At 42.5% G+C, this 24,660-nt stretch overlaps 3 protein-coding genes across 11 annotated transcripts in view; 1 reads left to right on the top strand and 2 right to left on the bottom strand.

The window, feature by feature from the left end:
- Positions 1-17,820, top strand: part of LIMS2 (LIM zinc finger domain containing 2) — a 39,007-nt gene extending 21,187 nt beyond the window's left edge. For both annotated transcript variants that reach the window (XM_081189329.1, XM_081189328.1), the window contains exons 5-10: positions 8,342-8,491; positions 9,494-9,644; positions 10,437-10,529; positions 12,128-12,176; positions 12,324-12,399; positions 13,671-17,820. In XM_081189329.1, coding sequence (XP_081045455.1) covers positions 8,342-8,491; positions 9,494-9,644; positions 10,437-10,529; positions 12,128-12,176; positions 12,324-12,399; positions 13,671-13,818 — 667 coding nt within the window. In that variant the 3' untranslated portion in view covers positions 13,819-17,820. The remainder of the gene's footprint in view (positions 1-8,341; positions 8,492-9,493; positions 9,645-10,436; positions 10,530-12,127; positions 12,177-12,323; positions 12,400-13,670) is intronic.
- Positions 1,217-12,115, bottom strand: GPR17 (G protein-coupled receptor 17). Of its 4 annotated transcripts, none has more exons than XM_081189330.1 (3): positions 11,457-12,115; positions 6,764-6,781; positions 1,217-2,518 (listed from the first exon to the last, which is right to left on the bottom strand). In XM_081189330.1, the coding sequence occupies exons 1-3, from the start codon at positions 11,537-11,539 to the stop codon at positions 1,474-1,476; spliced, it is 1,146 nt and encodes a 381-aa protein (XP_081045456.1). In that variant the 5' UTR covers positions 11,540-12,115; the 3' UTR covers positions 1,217-1,473. The 4 variants fall into 4 exon arrangements, with proteins under 4 accessions (XP_081045456.1, XP_081045458.1, XP_081045457.1 ...); XM_081189332.1 differs by having other exon boundaries at positions 6,764-6,926; positions 11,457-11,473; XM_081189331.1 differs by lacking the exon at positions 11,457-12,115 and adding an exon at positions 10,989-11,446 and having other exon boundaries at positions 6,764-6,926.
- A 759-nt stretch (positions 17,821-18,579) lies between the features above and the next one.
- Positions 18,580-24,660, bottom strand: part of MYO7B (myosin VIIB) — a 64,144-nt gene continuing 58,063 nt past the window's right edge. For all 5 annotated transcript variants that reach the window (XM_081189310.1, XM_081189307.1, XM_081189308.1 and 2 more), the window contains 5 exons: positions 24,016-24,201; positions 23,287-23,403; positions 22,719-22,802; positions 22,026-22,145; positions 18,580-19,564 (listed from right to left, as the gene is read on the bottom strand). In XM_081189310.1, coding sequence (XP_081045436.1) covers positions 19,475-19,564; positions 22,026-22,145; positions 22,719-22,802; positions 23,287-23,403; positions 24,016-24,201 — 597 coding nt within the window. In that variant the 3' untranslated portion in view covers positions 18,580-19,474. The remainder of the gene's footprint in view (positions 19,565-22,025; positions 22,146-22,718; positions 22,803-23,286; positions 23,404-24,015; positions 24,202-24,660) is intronic.

Raw genomic sequence — 24,660 nt, 5'->3', positions numbered from 1 at the left:
TTCATGACTACAGGAATAATATGAGGTTTGCTTATGCTTCCCTGATGGTAGACTCATTTACCTGTAGAAAAAGACAATGTATATTTGAAATACAAAATAAAGAATGAGCTGTAGCTGTGCATATAGCCAGCCAGCCATCCTCTCACTGTATAACATACATACACACACACACACACATATATATATATATATATATATATATATATATATATATATATATATATATATAAAAAAATACATTGAGGTGACCACCATTAGAATGTACACTCTGGCATGTCAATACCTGCCCAGGTGCTGACGTCAGGTCTACCCATTTGCTGCTGCCCTCATCCCCTTCCACTCTCCGGTGATAATTTAGGGGGTTGCTGGACTCCAGGGTCATAGATTTAGGCCTAGCTGCACCACTGCTTCCAAAAAAGCTATGGCAACAAGAGTTCAGTATAAATGATTTCTTGCACAGCATGTAAGTGCTTAGGATTTGGGCGTAGCAATTATCAAAAATTACAGCACAGACTTGACATACCAGACTTGTAGCAACTTTACATTGAGACAACAGGCAAAGGTTCTGGTGAAGTGGCTCTTGACTGAGGATTTTTGTTCTGTTAAAATGTATATGGTAGGTACAGTCTGCATTAAGCAAGGGCAATTGCATCAGTAAGAGTTGCATCCTAATAGTTAAACTGAACTAGATTACTCATTTGTAGCAAGCTCCCTAGAAATCTTTTAGTCTTGTGCATGTGATTCATGAACCATATACTTCATATAAAAACTTACAGATAAAATGGAACAAGTTGTGTCATGCCATTGTTTCTAAATGTTACTGAAAAAAAGAGCTGCAGCCAAGGCTGTAACAAAAGAGAGTTTAAAGTTGTAATGTGGTGTTTATATCAAGTTTAGTGCTGTCCGTAGTCAAAAGTCAACAATGAGACGATTGAGTTGTCTAGAAAATCAAATGGTTCTCTTTTCTTGCAGATGTGTTGGAGGCTTTGAGGATTTCATTTTCTTATCAGGTCATGTCAAAATCTTCTCAAAGCTCTGCGGATGTAAATTTAGAACACCTTTCTTAGAGAATGTCAGGACTATTGAATCTTAGCTGTGCAGTTTGCTTGTTTGATAACTGAAGATGGAAGTATTTGCCTGTTATTTTTCAGTACAAAAATATTTCATGCAGCAATCATGGCGTTATTAAGCAAATGCTTTCTTCCTTTTTCTTGTCTGAAGACAATCAGATGGATGGCTATTGTAGTGTAATGCTGGTTATATTTGTATAGATTGAGATTGCAGTCTACCTTCCGCTGAGAATTAGCACTTGCTGGTGGTAGCTGTGCAAAAATTACTATCTGTTACTCGTTTTCTCAAGAATGAAGCGTAGATCAGTGTGTGCTCTTGGAGAAACACAGTTTTGCTTTCTTGGAGATTTAATTGTATCAGATAGAAAAAGCCTTTCTTTTAAAAAGCACTTGATTTCATTAGTTACAGTTCAGTTTTAGTGCTCAAGGAGCTGTCATTCGTTTTCCCATCATAACTTGAAGGTAGCCTTGCAGCTTTTCTGTTGCAAAATAAACCACATAAGGCCTCTCGGAACTTCTCAGCTACAAAGAAATACATGATGGGATCTAGGGCACCGTTCAGGCTGGTGAGGCAGGAAGTAATTCGGTTGCCAAGAGCCAGAATCCGCTGCATTTCACAGGAAGTCTTCACACCATCATAATTGAGAATGTAAATGTAACGGTTGATATGGTAGGGCACGAAACAGACCAAGAAGATCATGAGAACCATTATTATCATTTTGATGGCTTTTTCCTTTAGATGATTCTCAATTCGGTTTCCTCTTTTCAGGCTGCGTATGATCAGCAAGTAGCAGGTCACTGTAGTAAAAAATGGAAGCGTAAATGCCACAGCCAATGACACGAGAGCATGGCGTGATGCCTTTTCTCTGTAGAGCTGCAGGCAGATGGTGGTATTGTTCATCTCAGCTGTCTGCACACTGACCAAAAGAGGCGCCATGGCCACAGCAACTATAACCCACAGGAAAGCACAGGCCAAGTGGGCATAGAGTGATCTGCGGAGTTTGAGGGACTTTACAGGGTGCACGATAGCTAGGAAGCGATCTACGCTGATGCACATGAGGAAGTAGATGCTGGCGTACATGTTGAGGTAGAAAAGGAAGCCTGTGAGTCGGCAAGGGATCTCGCCAAATGGCCAGTGATTGCCTGAAAAGTGGTATACTAGCCGGGTTGGCAAAACTAGCACAAAGGACAGATCGGCCATGGCTAGGTGCATCAGGAAAACGTTGGCTGGGGTGTCTGACTTTTGGTCCCGGATGAAAAGCCAAAGAGCCAGAGCATTGCCAACAAAGGCTAGGATGAAATCCAGAAGGTAGAAAGTAGCAAAAAGGATGTTCTCCGTATTGGTCTCTTTGCCACATTGTTCTGAACTTTCCAGTGAAGTGTTGGAGAACAGGCCTGAAGAGTCAGCTAGGTTGTTCATTCCTCGCTGCGGGACTTGAAATATGAACCTGAAATAATGAAGAAGAAAAAGCTAGAGAAGAATATTACAACGTAGAGGAGGCAACATGGAAATCAGCCAAGCCTGCTGGTTTGCTTATGTTTGTAATGAATGTTGGCCAGGATCCAAAGCATCCCATGTCATGTTCTGCATAGGTTAGAGGGGTTTCCAGTTTTCCTCCTGACAGCTTCCACTCTCTTAAAAAGCCACCCCCAAATAGTGAGGGGCTCCCTTAAAGTAGCACCCCGTGAGATAAAAGGAGCTGCCATCAGAAGTAAAAATTGGCCAAACCTTGTACATACTCAGTTTGTATGCACGCAAGAGCCTTTCTAAATCTTAGCCACACTTTTTCCTGTGCTCTCCATGACCATTAAAAGTGTATGTACTCTACTTTGTTTTAGTAAGTTTAGTTTTAAAAAGTTTTGCAGTATAATAAACTGGTTCTTGGAATCTCTTAATTGTTAATAGTTTGAGGGGGGGAGGCTAAAGCTGTAAAGTTTACAGGATGATATACAACAGACAGGCATACCTCACTTTATTGCACTTTACAATAAATGTTTCATTAGAATTAAGTAAAAAAAATCACAAAGCAGAGTGTAACTCAAAAGGATGGAATGGAAGGATTTGTCAATTTCAGTTTTCTGTATCTCACTTTTCCAATCTTAAATTATGTGATCCACCTTACTGCAGCAACTTGCAATTTAAAAAACAAAACCAGCATTAATGAACGCATGTTTGTATGCAGTTTTGTCAACATTTACATTTTGGCAAGCTTTTCTCTCCAATAGGAATTGTTTACATTTCCCCCCACAAATGTATCCATTTTTCTGCACAACGTTCCCTAATATGTGCATTTTTAAAAACATTGGTCAGAGAATTGTGTCACATAATTCAGCTAAGTATGAATCCCAGAGGATAGCTTTATTGTGGTTTGTGTATTGTTTCAGGAAGTGCCATTTTGGTACATAAGAAAATGCAACATCGTAAGAGCCTGCTGGATCAGGCCAACAACCCATCTACCCTGTTTCCCCGAAAATAAGACAGTGTCTTATATTAATTTTTGCTCCCAAAGATGTGCTAGGTCTTATTTTCAGGGGATGTATTATTTTTCCATGAAGAAGAATACGGTACACATTTATTGTCTAATTGTGAGTCAGCCAGACTCCGTCAGGGCAGAGCAAGCAGCAGGCGGCAGCTTGTCCTAGCGGTGGCGCGGGCTCTCTGATTTAAAGAGACCTCGCACTACCTGAACAGCTCTGGCTGCACTGCGGCCAATCAGTGAGCTGCGTGACGGTGCCCGCCGCTATGGTCCAAAGGAGTCAGACGCCTTACGGTAGCTTTGGGGGCCTTATATTCTGGGGAGGCCTTATTATTGGGGAGGTCTTCTTTTCGGGGGATGCCTTATATTACAGCGAGAGGCAAAACTGGAAGTAGGTCTTATTTTTGGGGTATGTCTTACTTTCGGGGAAAGACGGTAGTCCAGCATCCTGTTCTTACAGTGGCCAACCAGTAGATTAGCCTTTAAATATGAACAGAATAAAATCTCTCTCACATCCTTATATGCCAGTCCTATTGAACTCAGTGGGAGTGAACATGGTTAGGATCGCATTGTTCATTAACCTATACCATGAGTGGTGCAAAGCACTCTCAGGTTGCTGCAAAGCATGCTGAGCTAAAGGACCCATGGCTCCTGCTCTCTGGATACAGTGGTACCTCGGGTTACATACGCTTCAGGTTACAGACTCCACTAAGCCAGAAATAGTGCCTCGGGTTAAGAACTTTGCTTCAGGATGAGAACAGAAATCGTGCTCCAGTGGTCCAGCAGTAGTGGGAGGCCCCATTGGCTAAAGTGGTACCTCAGGTTAAGAACAGTTTCAGGTTAAGAATGGACCTCCAGAACGAATTAAGTGCTTAACCCGAGGTACCACTGTGTGTAAAAGCTGAAAATTGTTTGAGATCTTAACTTGAGCTCTAATTGGGACAGACTGCTCTCTTGTAATAGACTTAAGTGTAATTCCTTCATCTGACCACAGAGTGCTCTCTTGTACAGCATTTTAAAAAAGAGGCAAAATAAGGAGTTTCTTCCCCCTACACACACAAGAAGTCAACCTTCCCCTTGTTCAGAAGAGAAAACTTTCCCTTAAATGTTGGGCAATAGGACATCTCCATCAAATGCTTTAGAAATTCTCTCCACATGTTTTTCCCAAAGTTGCAATAACACAGCAGGCTTTTAATTGCTCATTTTTCATAGACAATTTTGATGGTTGACATTAAACAATCTCCAGTGTTAACTTAAATTTTTTAAAATACATATAGCAAATATCTACAGCACAATTAAATGTCACACACAGGAATCTTGCTAATTATTTCCATGGGATCCCTAAATTAGGAGCTTGTTATCGACATGAAAAATATTTGGCAGTGTACTCCTAATAAACCTGTTTGTTTAAACTGCATACTTATTTGACTTGTTTATCTTAAAACTATTCCCTGAAAGGGCTGACACATAGAAGCTCGCTAACATGGTACAGTATTTGTCTAGTGGCTGCCTCTATGCAATGACTGGAGAATTTTTCACCATGAGGTAGTTTTGTCTCCACTGTTGCTTCTGGACAACTTGTTTAATCAGCATTCAGCCTGATTTGTCTGCGGAGAGTTTAGGCGACACTGGCTATTAAATGAGCATTCAGCTTGATTTGTTTATGGGGAGATTAAACAATGCTGTGTCAAGCAAGTGTTATCCCACACTTTCCAGTACATTTGCAATTCCTTTCCTTATCGCAGAAAGTCCATTATTTTAGGGAAGTGGGTTTGTTATGCAAGAGCTCCAAATCAGCTTCGTTTGTGCACCTTGAATCTGCAAGTTGTGCAAAAATAGAAGTAGTCTGGAAACACCCCCATACCATCACCAAACAAACTTATCGGTGATGTGGAGAATACTGAATGGGGGCATCTCCTCCTTGTGTTGAACCGCTGTACCTGCACAGTTCTTCACTGGATGCAATTTCAAGCAGCCTCCATTTGGTACCTTTCCATGTGAAATAAACAGAACCTTAATAACTGTCTGAAAGATTTTTGTGGAGCAGCTACCTCTGTAGAACACGTTGAGATATTCACATGAATAGTTCTTGTCATCGCTTTCACTGTCTTAAAGAACGTGATCTAGAAGAGGTTTTAAAAGCACTCCCTCATTCATGTCTTTCACTGGTGTAGTTACTGCAGTTGTGGGATTTTAAGAATATGACATGTAAAACATTTATACTTTTTGGAATTATTCGTATTGGCTGTAATAGTCAATAAATAGGAAATAGGCCACCTTCTCTTAGATTGTGTTACTAGTGAGTTGTTAGGGTCTATAGCAACAATTGCTTTATCTATCTATCTATTCAGTTCTGTTTTAGGAGTAAGTTATCCACAATTTTCCAAATTGCACGAACAGTAGGTAGAAGTGTAACTTGGCACACAGCTGCTCATTTGTTTTGTGTGCTGTGCATTCAAGTCTATTTTATGCAAACTCATTTTGTGTGTGCAGTCTTCTGGATCATTGCTACCCTTTTCACAAGAGTCTTTATGTTCTTACTAGTATTCCAACATGCTACTTCTGTTAATAAATTTCATTTCCTGTCAGGGTTTGTATATCATTCATAAGTGTATATCTAGGTGACTTTGAATAAATGAAAGTAACATCATTACTTTCACACGATAACATCAATCCATTGTTACTAGGCCCCCAGAAATCATAGTTTGTGAGATATCAAGGAGAGTCTGCTTAGGAAAGCAGAATGATTTTTCAAAAGCGTAGTGGCAAGAACATTTTGTCAACTGGAAAAATCCCAGGCATACGCTATTGTTACAGTACTGTTGCTCTGTTCTTATGACTTTAAGATACTGTATATGTTCAACAGAGGAGCTTTAATTGGCTGTTGCATGCTGTTTGTGTCTAGTTTCTAACTGCTAGACCATTTTCACACAAGTTGCTAAACAGTGTGTCACTTGCACTGTCTGTGCAATGCATACCCATCATTAAATGAAAGGCAGAATGCAAAAGAAAAGTGGAATGCACTGTCTGTGTTGCAAAGCATTTTGAGCATAAAACTTCCAACGTCAAAATGTCCTTGCAACTCCTTGTACTTTCCCTTCTAGCTTGTATAATCTGTAAGCGCTGGGGAACACTATGGTGCTCTGTGAGAACGTTCTCAATTTTCACACCCCCACACCCCAAGGTTGTAATTCCCATTGAAACCAAAGTGCTTACCTCTTGCAGCTTGCAGTCCTGTAGAAAAGAGAGGTAAAGATCTTGTTAGCTTCTTAGAGTGCCAGCAAATGTAGGTAAGACAGAAAGGCTAAAAACAGTGGTGATCCAGAAGATGCAGACAGTGGCAGCTTCAGTGGAAGGGTGAGTTGCACTATATAGAGCCCTGTTGGAGATGATAGTCCATTATCATCTTGCTCACATGAGAGGAGGGTAGATAACACATTTGCTGTGAAAGACAGTTTTCATTCCAGCTGGGCTGTTCGGAAGGGGGGAGTTGCTGTGGTATTTATGAATATTCCAATGTTTCTCTAGCACACACTCTCTCTCTCTCTCACTCTGAACCTCTGCCTTTTACGCTGACTCTTTGGATCCCTCTGACCATTTTAGAGAGTTTGGAAAGCGTTGCAGAAAGGGAGAGGAAATTTGGTGTTGCAGACACAACAGGACATTTCAGAAGGGGATAATTCCATAATAGTGGGAGTGGGGGTGAGAAGGACGGCTGCCATAGAAACGGCTCTGTGATTCTAAGACCTCCCTTTGCTTCCAGTGGAGGAGGGTCTATAGGATGGTAGGGGGGGTGCTTCTGAATGAGCCTTGCTGATAATGGGTTGTCAGTGGAAAGGGCTTAAGGCCCCTTATTCAGTTGAATGAGAGGGGGCTCTTTTTAGGACACTTGCTATAGGGGTCTCAGTGTCCTGCCCTGTATAATTAGACTCCGTTCCACAGTGTGGAATAAAATTGAGGCCTTTATCCTGAGATGAACACAGCTGCATGCCCCCATTTATAAAGGAACGCTGTCTGCTTTCTTTCTAGGGACTGTGGCTCTTGTCTGGGACAGCAATATCTTCAGCTCTAGGGAGGAACAGAGTAGAAGACTTGTGAAGAGGGAGTGTTAATAACATTCCTTTCCACTTATGCTCACTGGGACTTTCTATTTGAGGCTTGTAAAAATACAAGGCTGTACAACAGCCTTGTGACATTGAGATTTATTATTAGCTTTATTTTACTGGTAGGGACCTGGAGGCTAAGTGACCTGCCTGGAACTCTCAGGAAGCCAGTGAGACTGCCTGGAATAAGCCCAGGGTCTCTTCGCTCCTTTCCCATAGGTATTTGCACTGTTGCATCTACCAGCTGTCCTCTGTGACTATGCACTTCGCTCCGCAGATAAGCAAACCGGGTGTGTCACTGGAGTTCCATATGTACAGAGGCACAGTTGCATACGTTGCATTTGGAAATGCACACACTGGCATTGTATGTACTCATAAATATGTATTTGAATGGTCTAACCATTTATGCTGCTTTTTGTTATGGATATCTAAATTGTGCTAGGAGAGCATGAGTAGGGGAACCAATAGTTTTGGTCATGAAAAAAAATAAAATTCAGCTTGATGCTTGCCATCAGTGCCAGTTTTAGACCATTCATGCAATCTTTTTGTCTCTAAATATACCCTACTGCTTGCATTCACAAGTAAGCCTTCTCAACTACAAAGCTGAGAAGCTCTGTAGCCTAGAAAGCAACCTTGTGTAGCTTATACCTGTATGATGTCTCCCAACTTTTTTCTTTAATTCCTGCTCTAGGCACCTCTGTAGGCCTTGCCATAATCGCGAGAAAGCCAAGGGCTTGGGCAAGTATATTTGCCAGAAGTGCCACTTGATAATTGATGAACAGCCTCTGATGTTCAGGAATGATTCCTACCATCCAGATCACTTCAGCTGCACCCACTGTGGGTATGTCAACTCTCTTTCAGCTAGGACTCTGGAGCAAGTGAAAAGGCATAGAATGAGCAATTGTGGTGTCTTGCAAGGGACCTGAGCGATCTTAAGAATAAGCTTTGCTGCATTTCTGCAGACTGACTAACAAGAATGCGGAAGTTCAAAAAGCATTTGAATAATAAAAAAGAACCCCAGAGGAACTGTAGTGATTGTGCTGAGCTGTAATAAACTTCGCCTTATACAATTCATTGTTCAGCTGGCACTGTTCCTGACGGGTGTTAACATCCTTGGAAAGCCAGTTGTGAAGGCTCGTTGTTACAAAAGCAATGGCATTAGAACTTAGCCGCAGCTTGATGGGCCCTACAGTTTACAGTATTTTAGAATCCCTGCCATTTCTGATGGAGCCTGCTTATCTAAACAGATTTCAAACTGGATTCACGAAAACCAAAAGCCTCATTATAAAATAGCTTTTTGTATGTCACAATCATGTTGTCAATCAGCAGGCAAAGGAAGGATGTTTGTGTTTAATGTTTCCTTTTGAGAGCTGCTCTTTATTCTGGGTGGCGCTGTGGGTTAAGCCACAGAGCCTAGGACTTGCCGATCAGAAGGTTGGCGGTTCAAATCCCCATGACGGGGTGAGCTCCCGTTGCTCGGTCCCTGCTCCTGCCCACCTAGCAGTTCGAAAGCATGTCAAAGTGCAAGTAGATAAATAGGTACCGCTCCAGCGGGAAGATAAACGGCATTTCCGTGCCCTGCTCTGGTTCGCCAGAAGCGGCTTAGTCATGCTGGCCACATGACCCGGAAGCTGTATGCCGGCTCCCTCTGCCAATAAAGCGAGATGAGCACCCCAAACCCAGAGTCGGTCACGACTGGACCTAATGGTCAGGGGCCCCTTTACCTTTATCCCTATTTGTCAGGAGAGTGCCTGGTTTATTTGGACGGAGTGACTATCAGCATGATGTGTTGAGGACAAGCTTTTTCTGCTAAGGTCTTGATTATTCCTTCTGTTGTGTGTAGGAAGGAGCTGACAGCTGATGCCAGGGAGCTGAAGGGGGAGCTCTACTGCCTGCCTTGCCATGACAAGATGGGCATCCCAATCTGTGGGGCCTGTCGCAGGCCCATTGAGGGTCGAGTGGTCAATGCTCTGGGGAAACAATGGCATGTGGAGGTGAGAATTCTCCTGTTGTGCTACTTGCTCTGCGATTCATGTTACAGAGAGACTCCTGACACAGCCTGTGTTAAAAAGTAGATGCTGCCACAGTTCTTTTGAAGCCATAGGAGCTGCATGCCATTGTTTCAGGTGGCTTCTCCATTATTATTCTGTTTATTTAGATCTCTAGCCTATTCCCCAAAATATACTATTTAGGTATCAAAGCACATGTCAAACATAGTACAAGTAATAAAGCCACATCCCTTCTTCTTCTTCTGCAAAGCATTACATTTCAAAAAGATTTAGTGAGTCGTCAAAGAAAGGAGCTTCACAATTATGGGACAGTCACCGGGAATACATTTCTGTGTGCCAAACAAATATATAAAATTGAGACAAATATTAATCCCAGCAGGACAGTCTTAGTTTATCCATAGGTGAGAAAACAGTATATTTAGTATGCTTTGGCAGTATATTAAATTACTCTATAGAGATTATAAGCAGGACCTTGCAGTGTGGCTGGGAGAAAATCAGAAGCCAGAGCTGATGCTGGAGGGTTGATATAATACACTCCAGTGACTAATCCCCATCAAGAGGCAAGCTGTGCTGAAACATCTGTCCACGAAATGCTGGTCAATCATATTCCTAAATGCTTTATACAGTACTCAAACTATTATTAGGAGTCTATCTAAGGTGTGGTTCATATTTGCTGGCAAATATTTGCATACTACTTATTTTATCCAGGCACTTTTCTGGCACAAAACTGCCTGTAGCACAGACCCCTGGACTCTGACATGTCTTTTAACCTTCCAGCATTTTGTTTGTGCCAAATGTGAGAAGCCATTCCTGGGACACCGGCACTATGAGAAGAAAGGTCTGGCTTACTGCGAGACTCATTACAACCAGGTGAAATCTATTCTTATTTGAACTCTGCACTCCCAAACCCCCACTCCCCCCCCCCAAATGAGCAAGAGATAAGAGGTTGTTTCCAAATGAGGGATTTAAGAAATCCCTGCTGTTTGAACTGAAATGCCTACAAATATGAGGCGTAAGGAATTTCAAACTTTTAATATCTTAAGAGATTCAGCTGAGTGAGGCTGCTAACCCCTAGCGGTATCAACATGCAAATTTAAGGAACTTAAGCAACCTTAATCATAAATAAACATTATTTAAATTGAATACAATTTTTTTTTTGGGGGGGGAGAGCCGGTGCCAAGAGTTCTCTAGCTGGAAACTTGGGGGGGGGGCTGCACAAGATTGCTTTCTTTACAAATATATCTCCAGAGTTTTGTCTTTCAAAGGAAGCTATACCCAATACTGTAGCCTCTATCACTCAGGAAGTGGGGAACATGTAACAGTACATACCTATGCCCGTTTTTCTGTATCTCGCTGAGCTTCAGATACCATGCAGCCTCATCACTGTACGGGATTATGCATGCGCTGGAAGGCCAGTGTCAGAAGGAGCCAGTTGAGAGGGGAGGGAAGACAATGGGCTTCTGCCCATTAGGCACACGGGTGGGGGTGGGGCTCATTGTCTCTTCCTACTTCTTTGCAGGGTCACTCAAAGTTCTCAACCTTACCCTGCTTAACTTGTAGCTGTAAAGCTGCATTTGGAAATACTTGAGATAGGAGCATGTGCGAGGCTTTTATTCCACCTCAACAGTGTCATTAATTGCTGCACATTTCCTTTCTCTTACAAAAGTTAAAGAGAGACACATCCACTTTGGAGGGAGAAAGTAAATGCACTGTCCTACTGATGGCACTTTGCTAGCACTCCATGTAAGGCACTTAGCAAATCTGTAAGGGGAAGAAAACAGACAACTGGGTACACACCTGCAAATTGCCTTTGATGCCAGGTTGCATTGCACTCGGTATGGAATAAAGCAGACTATAACAAAATTGCTTGGAGGCAGCATTTAGGGGCAGCCCATTCCTACATCTTGCAGATCAGTTTTTTTCAAAGCACCAAACACCTGTGTTGACATTAATTCCTGAGTAAGTGAAACCCTGAGAAAACACAATAGAAACCTTGTGAAGATGAAATGGATTGCAGGCATGTTGCCCTCCAAGAGATCCTCGGCCTGTCCCTTACGGATTAACAGATTCAGAATAAGCAATAGCCACTATTTTGTTAAGTCCAGAAAACCCAGTACACATCCTCTCTTAGAAAGATATTTCTGGTCCCAAGGATCTGGGTTGTTGTTTTTTTAAGCTCACATTTCCCCCCTGACAGGTATACGCTACACACTACTGTGGTGTGCCATTCCTATCAAAGGGTGCAAAAAGCAGCCTTGGGAATGCAAGTTTGATTGTTGTGCAAATGTGTGAGAAAAGCTATTGAGGTGCCTGAAATGTGTAAAGTAATGTGGGGCACTATTGTAGAGGCACTAAATTAATCCATTGTTGGGACCAAGTTGTCTGATTTGATAAAAAGGGGCAGACAGACCCCCTCCATTAGTTTAAAAAAAGCTCATTTTGTTTTGCTTTTTTGTTTTTCTGCACAGCTCTTTGGAGATGTCTGCTATAACTGCAGCCATGTGATTGAGGGGGATGGTAAGTTTAAGCCTGTTTGTCAATGCAGCTGTTGCAGCCCTGCACGGACAAGGCCTCAGTGATTGATTTCCCCCCACATCTGTCCTTGCTCAATTTGGTACAGTTCTCCAGTTTGATAACCCACCCTTGTTTGATATTTTCCACTAGTGGTCTCTGCTCTCAACAAGGCTTGGTGTGTGAACTGCTTCGCTTGTTCCACCTGCAACATCAAACTCACATTGAAGTAAGTGGCAAGCAAAGGCTGTTCTGGTGGGGAAGGTAACATGACTCAGGGAGTTCCTGCAGTCTGGCAGTGTTACATTGTGGTCAGAGTAATTAGCGTGTAAATCATAGGAGACACTCCTTGAAATCACTGAGAAAATATGTATACAAGTATACACTCAAACAATGTTTCATCACCGGCAAGTAGTTTGACATTTCTTTTTGGGCCAGATAGTCCAGACTGCCACTCCTTATCTTGCAGTGTTCCTATGCTAGTCCTGTTGCATTTGCAACTAATGTGTGACGGGAACAGTGCCATAATTACTTTCAAGGAGGGGACATGTCATGTCAACTTGCAAGGTGGAGGGCTCATTCATAAGATTTGCTTTCAGATAGTCACTTAAGCCTGCCAGTAGGGTCACTGTATGCATACCTGTAAGCAAATCTTCTATCAAGATAGGCTTTATTCCATTGTGTCGATTGGCTGCCATGGCACTTGCTCACTACCCAATCTGCTTGTATTTTGATTTCCCAGTTTGTTGACTGACCGTGTTTCGGTCTGCAGGCTGCTGTCCGCAAGCCTTGGGAGCCCGACGGGAACTCTCGCCCGGCTCCCAAGGCTTGCAGATAGCTTCCTGAAGCCTGGAGAGCGAGAGGGGTCGGTGCGCACCAACCCCTCTCGCTCTCCAGGCTTCAGCGAAAGCCTGCATTCGCCCCATAAGACGCACCCACATTTCCCCTTCATTTTTGGAGGGAAAAAAGTGCGTCCTATAGGGCGAAAAATACGGTACTTGGAATTTCAAGCACTGAGTTTATGAAACATATTCATTTTATGAAAAGATGTGGAAAATGCAAGAGAAAGAAGCAAGCGTCAAGCTGATACCCTTTCAGAAATCATGAAACGTCCACACATTTTGATCCTAGCCTTCTTCCGGAGCAGTCACATTTTCTTTCTTTCTTCAGAGAAAGCTCTGATTGGGATCCTTTTATCTCAGACAGAGAACAGAAATGGACAAGGGAAGCAGTCTGCATCCAGTATCTGGCAGGCAGTGGCTCCCCAGCCTCACTGGCAAATATATTTCTTTGTTTTACCCTTTTAAACCTGCGATGCTGAAGACTGGACGTGAGATCTCTACTTGCATAGTTCTAACTCATTCATTTGGAACAGATTTTATGTTGGCAAGTTTTTTAAAAAAATGAAAGGAATGTATACCACATACCTTACTCACTTAGATGTTAAGCCTCACATGACTTCCTAACTGAAGATTAAATCCTTCTGTATTTCTTTGAAAGGAATAAGTTTGTGGAATTTGACATGAAGCCAGTGTGCAAGAAGTGCTATGAGAAATTCCCTTTGGAGCTGAAGAAGAGGCTGAAGAAGCTGTCTGAGTTGGCCTCCAAGAAAACGCACCCAAAAGCTCTGGACTTAAACTCCGCTTAAACAGGTCTGTACCCTCTGCTGACTGTGTGCACCCTCACCAGCTACAATCTGCCTCAGCTACTGATCACAAAAGGAACTTTTAAAAATGGTTTCAAGGACTCAAGACAAACAAAAGCTCACCAGTTATATCTTGCACTCTGAATGTTTATTCTGCTCAGGTATAGTGTGTGCAGAGGCTGTCCTCCAGAAGAGAATGGTGGCAATATGCAATAATGCACTATGATTTTTTCCTTTTGTATAAGTTGTGTATCATGTTCTCTCACTATTTGCCCATTATGTTTTGAGATTCAGGCTCATGTTACACACTTACTTGAATTCTTCTGTCTTCTTCCCCCTTCTCTCTCTCTCTCTCTCTCTCTCTCTCTCTCTCTCTCTCTCTCTCTCTCTCTCTCTCTCTCTTTTTCTCTCTCTCCTTTTATACCAAAATTAGCCTGGCCACACAGCAAGTGGGAACACAGGAAGGTTGGGTAGAAAAAGACTACTTAACCCCTTTCTTCCAAAAACAGCACAAAAACACATTTTTTCCCCATTTAACATGCCTCTTGAACATTCTCTTAAAATTGCAATGGACTAATCAAAACCAAGTAATAATTTTCCTTGCAATTGTTGGTTAACTCATTTTAATAGTTTGACATTATTTAGTATAAGCCTGCCTTGTTCTTATTAGCTGGCTGACCTTTCCTGCTGTAGTAGCTAAGCTGCATAGGCCAGGATTCCATAATATAGAATCTGGATGGACCAAAGTGGCTGAACTGTAAGCCTATCATTTTTGAAAGAGACTGTTCTTGGTGCCTGCATTTTTGAGATTTCTGAGCGTTTAGACCAGGCTTCCTCAACCTCAGCCCTCCAGGTGTTTTTGACCTACAACTCCCATGATCCCTAACTAGCAGGACTAGTGGTCAGGAATGATGGGAACTGTAGTCTCAAAACATCTGGAGGGCCCGAGGTTAAGGAAGCCTGGTTTAGACCTCTCCTTCTCCATATTAGCGAGCACTCTTTTTTGTCTGTTGTGACAAAGTATAAGTAAATCCCTGGAGTCTTAACCCAAACGTAGTCTTCCTACAATGTACATTCATTTCAGTGTTAGTTGTAAAGCAATCCTCTTAACGGTCTCTCTCTCTGAAGCTGGAACTATTTATTACCTCAGCAAAATACATATTCCAGCACACATCTGAAAACAGCTGTGTGTGCTTAATCCTTTCCCCCCAGCCACTTTCCTGTCATTTCCAGTCTTGGCGCTCAGGGTGTGTTCCAGAGAGGAGGGATGGGATGGTGCAGGGAGGGAGAGGTTGCTGGGTACGGCGAAAGTGGCAGACAGTGGAAGTATGAAGCAGTCCTCCACCTGCCAGTTCTTCACTGTGTGCTCCTTATTAGCAGTACCAGACCATGTGGGTTTGGGAGCCCTGGGTTTCTCCATAATTTTGTCATTTCAACCTAAGTTCTCCTCAAATTACACCACAGTATTTGCTTTCCTGTAATAGGAAGATAAACACTAGCACAGAACAAGACTGTTTAATATAGAAAAGCATAAATCTTTCTTGACTTACATTGTTATAGCAGTAAATAAGTATCATGTATTGCTTCTGCTGATGGGAGAGGACTGGTTTTTATATCCTCTTCACCCAAACTAGTCCTTAAATACCATTATTTATCTGCTACTTACTTACTAGCACTTAGTTTGTATTGTCACAACTAATAGCACAAGAGGATTACCCATCTCTTGATTTGAGACTATCCTCCAGGCACAAATAGAGAGGAACAAGCTTCACAATGTAGGACATAATTTTCTTAGGTCTCTAGGGTAAGTACTCCTGAATTTGGACTCTCACTGAATTGGTTGTCAGTCTCATCCAGAGTCCTCTATGTGCTCCATTTAAAATGGTACACATGTATATGTGCTGTCATATTTAAATGGAGTTAAACACAGAACTTTGAGGCTATGTGGTTTGCCCACAACACTGAAATGAAAGTGCTATCCCTTGTGAGTGGAGAAGTTGTGTTGAGAGTATTGTGGATCCCATTCTTACTAAGGCAGTGATGGATATGGCAGACTGCACTGCTGTAGGAACAAAGCACAGGTTCTACTGTCAAGAAGTCAAAACACAATTCATGCAGAATCTTCCTCTGCAACATACCTAGGCATAGGTGCCAATTCCCTGGGGCTCTGGGTGCCGGAGCACCCACAAAATTCCTCATGAAGGGGCTGGACACCCGCACATTTTGGGGCCAGGGCCATGCATGCTGCATGGCACCCACCGCCCCAAGCATCCATGGTTGAAGGGCCAAGCTGGCACTCCTGTATCTAGAGAACACAATTCTTATGCCTTAGAACAATGCTGGTTATGCCTTAAAATGGCATATATGTGACTAGTGGAGATGCATGTTTGAAAGTAAGTAAAGCAATGTATATTGATGATACGGATTCCTGATCCAGCAAGTGATATGGATCTGCTTTAACCATTTTAATGTAGTGCTCCAAAAAAACACAGATTTTATTATACTATTCTTCCTAATACAAATATGCCATATCAGATAGGTTTTCAGGCCAGCTTTAACAGTGTAAGAAATCAGTGCTATCCTTTCAAAATGAAATGAAAGGCAAATACATTAAAACATGAAATTTGTGATGAATGGAAATGTCCTGTTAAAGATGGATTAGGGAGAGATATTTGAAATGCCATAGCTCAAATTAATCTTAGGAGACCTTCAGGAAAGTAATCACTGTGGTACAAATCTCCAGAGTTATCTAATATGAAGTATCAGTTGTTTGTCACGATGTTCATCTTCCAAATACAGAATCTGTCTGTTGAAAAAGAAACAAAATTGATTGGCCGAGAAATAATTTACTTTTATTGGGGTAAGTAAATGGCTGTTTCAGGGCAGCCTAGTAAGAGTGATTAGCAGAGCTGAACCAAACCAGAAGCCTGTGTTTGTAAACATTTTGTGCCCCTTGAAAAAGGACCCCATCTTTGGGTTAAAATGGTATACGTGTTGAGGTGGCGAGCAACATTGAACTTCTACAATGAAGTACTATGAAAAAGAAAGTATTGGCTGGATGTGCAATGCAATGTCCATCCAGCAGTGAGTGTTGTCTGCTGGAATGTGTATTTGGGTGTGTACTGGAATGTGTAAGTCCAATATGATTTCTTGTGTGACTGTAGCTCGATTGAATTGTCGGGGGGGGGCACTACAGTCTCATTTGCTCTCACTGTTGTCACCACAGAGTCTAATCAGACTGATTCCATGAAGACATATTGTTCACAATATGGTTTCTCATTGCCACTCACTTGGTGAATGGAGGAAGAAGCTGCCTTGTTTAAAAATGGCACAGAAGCAGCTCATCAGGGGAACCAGGGCTGTGAGCAAGCATGAAAAATGGCATGTAAAGGCCAAGCATTTACGCAGAGATGCTGTTGTGCATTGGTGTTATCAAATGTGTATATTTCTTATTAAAATAAGTAATGGGGGGGGTGGAAAGTAAGGGTGGAGTTGATTTTTTGCAACTGTTGAAAGCACATTTTACATCTTAACTATACACAAGTATTACAGTTTGTTACAGCTTTATTGACCAGTTTATGACAAGCAACTTTTGCTCCATCAAGGCAATCTGAACGTGCCAAAATTATAGGTAAATAGCAATTTAATTCATATTACGTATATTATCCTTCCAGTAATTGCACTGAATGTAGATTTAACTGCTTATAATATATTGTTATAATGATATAGTTTTTGTATTAACATATTTTATATCACTTGCTACTAAAAATGATTCATTTTGTATAAGATCCCATTCATACAGTAATGCATAGCATCACACTTTTATAAGACCTACGTAGTTTCCTGCCAGTATTTTGCTCCAGGATCTTGTAATTTCACTAGCAAAAGGGTACATCCTGATGATTAAAATACTGTATTCCTCCATTTTACCATATACTCTTGAAATGACAACTCACTGCTATATATCTTTTAACTCTTCACATTAAAGATTATTTTAAAACTGCACATCTTGGATTGCTTTTATTTGGTGCAAGGACTTGCTGCAGTAAGTTCTTTTGCAAAAATGTGCAAATGTTACTGAAATGTCATTAAGACGTCTAAGTAATGTAATAGTAAAGGTATAACATTGTAAGCTGCTCTGGCCAACAGGTGTTCTGCTGTAGTTACTGGGCCATTTGTTTGGTCCTGATGGATTTACCAAATATTCAGCATAATATGGTTAAATGCCTGCCAGCTTTCACTAGTAAGGAAATGAAAGAAATGCTTTAAGATATAGTATATATTCCAGAGTGTAATGTTTTATCTTTCTTCTGCAATATGCAAATGTACGTATTTACATCTAATGTAATGCCCCATAGCTGTGAGACCCTTATCTGATTCCAGCTTTATTGTGGTGTCCAATTACTTGTGAATAATCAGTTTCTGTGACAAAATACAGTTCCAGCCCCCAGGCCACTGTGTGGAGAAAGAGTAGCCCTCAAGAATACAGAAGCTGGTCATCTCCTTTAACTAAAGCAGAATGTTGATTTTACTGCTTAATGTATTTCACTGGAATTACAGCTGTTGTGCAGGAAGGATTCTTTGACCCAAGCTGTAGCCTTAAGCATTGTGACAACAGAGGACTGAGGTAAGCTGTTCAAGAGTTTGATTTATTCTTAGATATACATTTCTAGAAGAAAGTTGACAATATCACTCCCATTACTTTGCAATTCTCTTTAGAAAGTGGAAACAATTTGGCTGTTACCATTAACAGAAATCAGACACCCAAAATACTTTAAATCAAAAACTTCAAATTGAATTTACATGAAGAATTCAAAAATACAGTACAATCTTGACCCCAGGTAAGCATTCCCTGCCAGCAATGGATGCTGTGCATGGAATGTATGGATGTTCTTTTTCAAAGGTCAAGTACTCTGAAAGGTGTGGCACTCATTTAGCTGCACAAAGTTACTGAAGCTCTAATTCCCCAATACCCAAGCAGGAAAAAACCTTCATTGCAAAACTGTGCACCTTCTCCTAAATTGAACAAAGACTTACTATTGTGACTACTTTGGCAAATGACAGGGGGAAGCCAGCAGTAGTCTTTCCTCATCTGCTGAAAATGTGAGGACACTAAAGGCAGCTTCACTGCTGAAACTGACACAACACAATTCTACGCATGCTTCCTAGCAGACAGCTGAAGCATGTTTCTTAAGCTAAGGCAACAGTCATGGAGTAGACCGACTCTTCACATCATGAAGACGCTGCTTCCATTCATTTGTAGTACTTCACCACGACTTAAAAGGTAACAGCCACCTTTTTCCATGTGTGCTGCAGGTTTGTGCTGATGCCTGGCACGTGCCAGGACTGTCCTGCATTCCTGTCCCTGCTCAATAGGAAAGGATGGCATAATCTAAAACAGGATATACTTCCAGAAAAGCGGGGGGAATGACAGCTAGCCTTGTTGAAATCAATGAGTCATAAAATGTTTTAAGCTGTAGTTAGTTTAAAAACAAATATGTTTTTGCTACAACAGCAGCTTTTGGTTCACTCCCCTAGGGTCAAGAAGAGGTAAAACTAGAGACTGCTCTGACAAATATAAAGCTAAAAATGAATTCCTTCCAATATTTGACATATTTTCAGTTTGGCACAGCCTGTGAATGATGGTCTCTGCACATCCTTAGGCAGGGAGATGTGAATCCTTCTGTTTGTTTGCAGCATTCAATAGCAAGTGCACATATGATGTCAACAGGTCATCCATTTTGTATCCCTGAAGGAAAAATAAAAGACATTTAATGAACTACCCTGGAAAGAGTGAGACAGACATGAGACCCTTTAGCAGTCATGGAATGTTTCACAATAGTAGACCAGCCAGTTAAGATAAGTAGCATTGTGTTGTTACTCCTGCAAATACTGTTGGCTTAAGATATTAACACTGCTAAGCAGTGTACAAAAAACTTATGTTTTCCTCTGATAAAATTGGAATTCAGTGGTTTGTGGAAAAGCCACAAACTAAAATATCATAAGTCACAGGAGAAGGTTTGTAAACGGGTTATAAAACATTAATTGGGCATTTCAAGGGTGAGGTAAATGATGCCCTTCCCAACTTATTTGGTGACTGCACAAGTAGTCTTAAGGATGGAAATTTATCTCTCAGAATGTCCTGGTTGATCATGAGACAAAGGAAGCCACTTTAAAAATAAATTAAAAGTTAATAATGATTGCTGATAGATATATACCGTATTTTGCGCCCCATAGGACGCTCCGGCCCATAAGACGCACCTAGTTTTTTTTGGGGGGGGGGAAATAAAGAAAAAAAATGTATTTCCCCCCAGGTGCGGAGCTGGAAGAACCAGGTCGGGGAACAGTGGGAAGGCACGCTCTGCCTCCCCGCTGTCCCCCAAGCTTGTGGGGCTGGCGATGGGGAGAAGTGTGCTGATCCCAGGACTGCAGGCAGCTCTGCGCGGCCATCGGGAGCGGGGCGGGGCTTCGCCCCCGGCTCCTGGTGGCCGCGCAGAGCTGCGCTGATCCCGGGACTGCAGGCAGCTCTGCGCAACCCTCGGAGCCGGTCTCCCGAGGGTTGCGCAGAGCTTCCTGAAGCCTGGAGAGCGAGAGGGGTCGGTGCGCACTGACCCCTCTCGCTCTCCAGGCTTCAACGAATGCCTGCATTCGCCCCATAGGACGCACACACATTTCCCCTTCCTTTTTGGAGGGGAAAAAGTGCGTCCTATAGGGCGAAAAATACGGTACATCTTGTTCAAAAAACTGTCTGTCAAAGTAGTTTGAGGCATTTTAATTTAAAACACACAACATTTCTCTGTGTATGTATTTTCCCTTTTGATTTAGAAGGTTGTCACCATGGCACAACTGTGGGAGCTTTGACTCCACAAGAAGTGAATCTTCTACCCCATATACCTTTTGTAGTAATATAACATGTGCCTGAGTTCCCAAAACCACCAATATGCACATAATACAAGCCAGTTCTGTTTCCTCCACAATCCCAAGCCCGTTGCAATTGCCATATGTTTCGCTCTGTAGGACGTACCCAACCATAGGACACACCTTGTTTTAAAGGGGGAGAACAAGAAAAAAAATGTCCCCCTCTGCCCAGCGCCCTTTCAGCAAAGTGGCAGGAGGCGCTGCACAGAGAGGGGGAGATTTTTCCCCCCTTGTTCTCCTCATCTAAAACAAGATGCCGTTCAAGGTGCGTTCAGGCAGCTACCTTAGAAGCCTGGAGAGCGAGAGGGGTCAGTGCGCACCGACCCCTCTCGCTCTCCAGGCTTCAGTGAAGGCAACCCGAAGCCTCCGGAGTGCTGCGGGAGTTCCCGCTGCGGTCCAGAGGCTTCGGGTTCCTTTCGACCTGCTCTTTGGGGCTGGCGGGGGGAAGCCCACCGCCAGCCCCAAAGAGCAGGTCAGGGAGCAGCAGAAAGGCGGGCACCCTTCCCGCTGCTTTGCTGGGCTGCCGGGGAAGCCCAGGTTCCCTCCCCCCAGCCCCAAAGAGCAAAGAAGCCAAGACAGTAAGCAGGACGCATCCCGCTGTCTGTCTTGGCTTCTGCCATAGCCGCATGCAACCTTTCCAGCTGGGAGAGGCTGAACGGGGCTATGGCTTCTTTAGCCCCGCACAACCTCTCCGGCAGGGAGAGCCTGCGCATGGCTATGGCAATACCTCCACCTCCCGCAAAAGCCCACAGGAGCCGCGCACTTTAAGGAGCGCACGGCTCCTGTGGGCTTTTCTACGAGGAGGGAGAAGGGACTGACTGGCCGCGTTGGTCCCTTCTCCCTCCTGAGAAAAAGCCCGCAAGAGGAGCTTGTGTGCAGCTTTCGGGGCTTTTCCTGCCTGCCTCCCCCCTGCATTCATTCCATAGGACGCACACACATTTCCCCTTCATTTTTGGAGGGGAAATAGTGCGTCCTATAGAGCAAAAAATACGGTACATCTTTCTGTGTTTAACACACACACACCCTGTCGTCTCAAAATAATAGGACACAAATATCTAAGGCAAGAAGAGACTTCATCTATTTCAGGATTTTTCCCCAACTAACCAAGGCAGAACTATTACTCAGGTTTGAGAAAAGAGGAGCAATGTGTAAATATTTGAAATAGCTCTTGGTGACATTTACTCAGAGTGCACCATTAGAGGAAGGAGAAAAAGGGTTAACCAGTAATTCCCAGGTTCTTCCTTCCTTAGTGGATGGTCTTGAGCAAATCTGAAATCATAAGCTTTTCTTACCAGGGAAGTCTCACAAAGGATCCGGCTCCCTCGTACCAGGTTCCCTATGGTCATGTGGAAATATGTGCTGCCACTGCTCCAGTTGGAGATTTTAGTGAAAGGGTAAACTGTCAAGATCTCCTGCAATTTAAAATCAAAATAAATGCTACATGTAAGTTTTATTAGAACAAACAACTCAGGTATTTCTCTACAAAAAGAGACATGTGGCACATCTGGTTTTCCAGGACGCAGTTCTGTGCTGATGCCTCATCAGATTATTTTCTACGCCAATCCCTATTGATCTTAAATAGCACTTCTGACCATAAAATAGAAGCCAAGTTTCTGTTTATCTGCTGTCTGGCAATGTTGCCTGAAGGATCCTTCCAAGAAGATACCACCTGAGTTTCTCCTTCCTGGGTGTGCAGGTCTCATGTTTATCCCTTCTTTATAAAATTGTTTTTATTTCCCTTAATGCTTAAGGGAATACTAGATAAATGTCTGAGGCTGAAAACTAAATTCTGTTGGCCAATGTACAGTTCTGCTTCTGTTGAAGAAAAGTACATTTCCTGCTGGAATCCACAACTCTCATCACATCTCCCTATGCCTTTACCTTAAAGAGTTTTTTGAATGAAACTTATGGCATAGCTCAGTGTGTGTGTGTGTACCTTTTCCAATGGGTAGGTATGCTGTCAAGTATCAAAATATGACTCTTACCTTAGACTTCATATGTATTAGAGAGACACCTTGTTTGTTGATAGCAATCAATACAATGTCAGGGATATTTGGCTCCGAGGTTTGCTAGTAAAGAGGAAGAAAAAATGAGTGATAGCTGTTGAACTATTTTAAATCACCAGCTGTCAGTGTCCTCTTATTTGAACAAGAATCTAAAGAGTTCTCAGTCAAAATGTTTGTAACAATAAGAAAATCAGGTGCGTGTGTTTGTCATGGGAATACTGCACGCTGCAAATAATGCATGTGCTTACAAACACTCAGTGCCTTACTCCTCCCATATTTGGCTTCAGACACATGGGAGCTATTTGGAACTGGGAACCAGTTAAGGGAGAAATGGTTAAGCTTCATCTCCTACAATTTCACCCCACTCCCAAAGTGGCTTTTATTCAGAACGAAGGTGGCATCAATGCTGAGGACGCCACATCACAGGAATTGGCCCTAAGTAGACTCAAGAGCTTAAAAGAAGCAGGATAATAGAAGAAGCTTCTACTTTGCAGAAAGCAGCTTTCCAAATGGAGGCACACACAAAAACAGCACCTTTGAAACTCACCTTCACTTCAAAGAAGGCTGAGCCAAATGTTGGCCAACGATGTATGTACTTCAAGAAGGCAATCTTGGCCTCGTCCACAGTCTTCTGTTCATGTTTGCTGGCGGCAGAAGTAATATTCTGCATAAAAATACACACGAGTCAAAACGGTGGGGCATCTTTCTCTCACAGTAATGGGTCTCAAGTAATTGCTCCCAGGTATGAAGAATGTAAAACTTATCTAATGCTCTTTGCTACATAAATTTATTTATTGAGGCACTTCCCCACCCTTGGATTAGAATGATAGAAAACACCCATCCTTTGGTCTTCAGGTTTGAGTGAGTTAAAAATCCAAATAAAGTAAGTACAGCATGATGCCTGCAATTTTTAAAGAGTTTTAGCAACTGTGGGGACTTCAGAGGGTCTCTGAAAGGACTGCCATCAGTAGGAAGCTTTGTGGACAGCAAAATTGGTTTTATTTGCTCATAAACTGGGAGGGGGTACTATTGAGGCATGATCAGTAGCCGCAGGGTGGTCCCAACCCAAACAAAAGCCAGGACAAATATAAATTTATGACACTCTAGAGTTCTCAAACCTTCAACCCTCAGGGCCTACTTGAAAAAGTTACTGAGGCCACCAGAAACAAAATGGCAGTGCAGGAACACAGTCAGTGGCAAATAGAGGCAGAGGGCAGGCCCACTGATGGGCCCCAGCCCACTGTTCAAGAAGCAACAATCAAATGATTCTTCTTACCCGTTTCCACTCCTCTGGAGATGCTGTTCGGATCATGTTCTCAGGCACTAGTTCCTTCAATATTTTGGGAATTGCTGCATATTGCATTCGATCATTGTTATAGTTAACCTTGAAAATCAGCCCAGCTAATTGGATGGCATCCTCCTTTGAGCACTTGTGATATCCGCGTAGATACTTTGGTTGCTCCTGAAAGATACAATTGAAGACACATTGATCTGTTAACCCTACTCTGCAGTGTGTGTGTGTATAAGAGAGAGAGAGAACGAATGAGTGATAGTGCTTTGTTTTTGGTTTCAGGGTAGGCACTGTATTTGTCCCTGTAAAATTAAAGCAAGGAACTTAGGGAAAGCATTAAAACATCTAAATTTTAAACCTGGGCCCAAGAGACCACACTCAGTACTTTATAACATTTACTGGTTTGATGATGAGACATTTTCCAGGAATTGTAAATAACCACTGTCCACAAATCGTGTGAATCTTCATCTCATACCGATTCTCCACAAATCTGTATGACTCAGAGAAACCACAGTGGGTTCAGCAAGGACAGTCCTTAGTACATTCTATCTGCTCTGGGCATTGGACTTGCAGCCATTCCTATCCAGCAACAAGAGGGAAACGATTACAGGAGAATCCCAGATATCTCCG

The sequence above is a fragment of the Podarcis bocagei genome (genome assembly GCF_964188305.1).
Source record: "Podarcis bocagei genome assembly, chromosome: 4".
NCBI classification, from domain to species: domain Eukaryota; kingdom Metazoa; phylum Chordata; class Lepidosauria; order Squamata; family Lacertidae; genus Podarcis; species Podarcis bocagei.
Note: the sequence above shows the minus strand (reverse complement) of the source record. Positions and strands in the feature narration are given on the sequence as shown.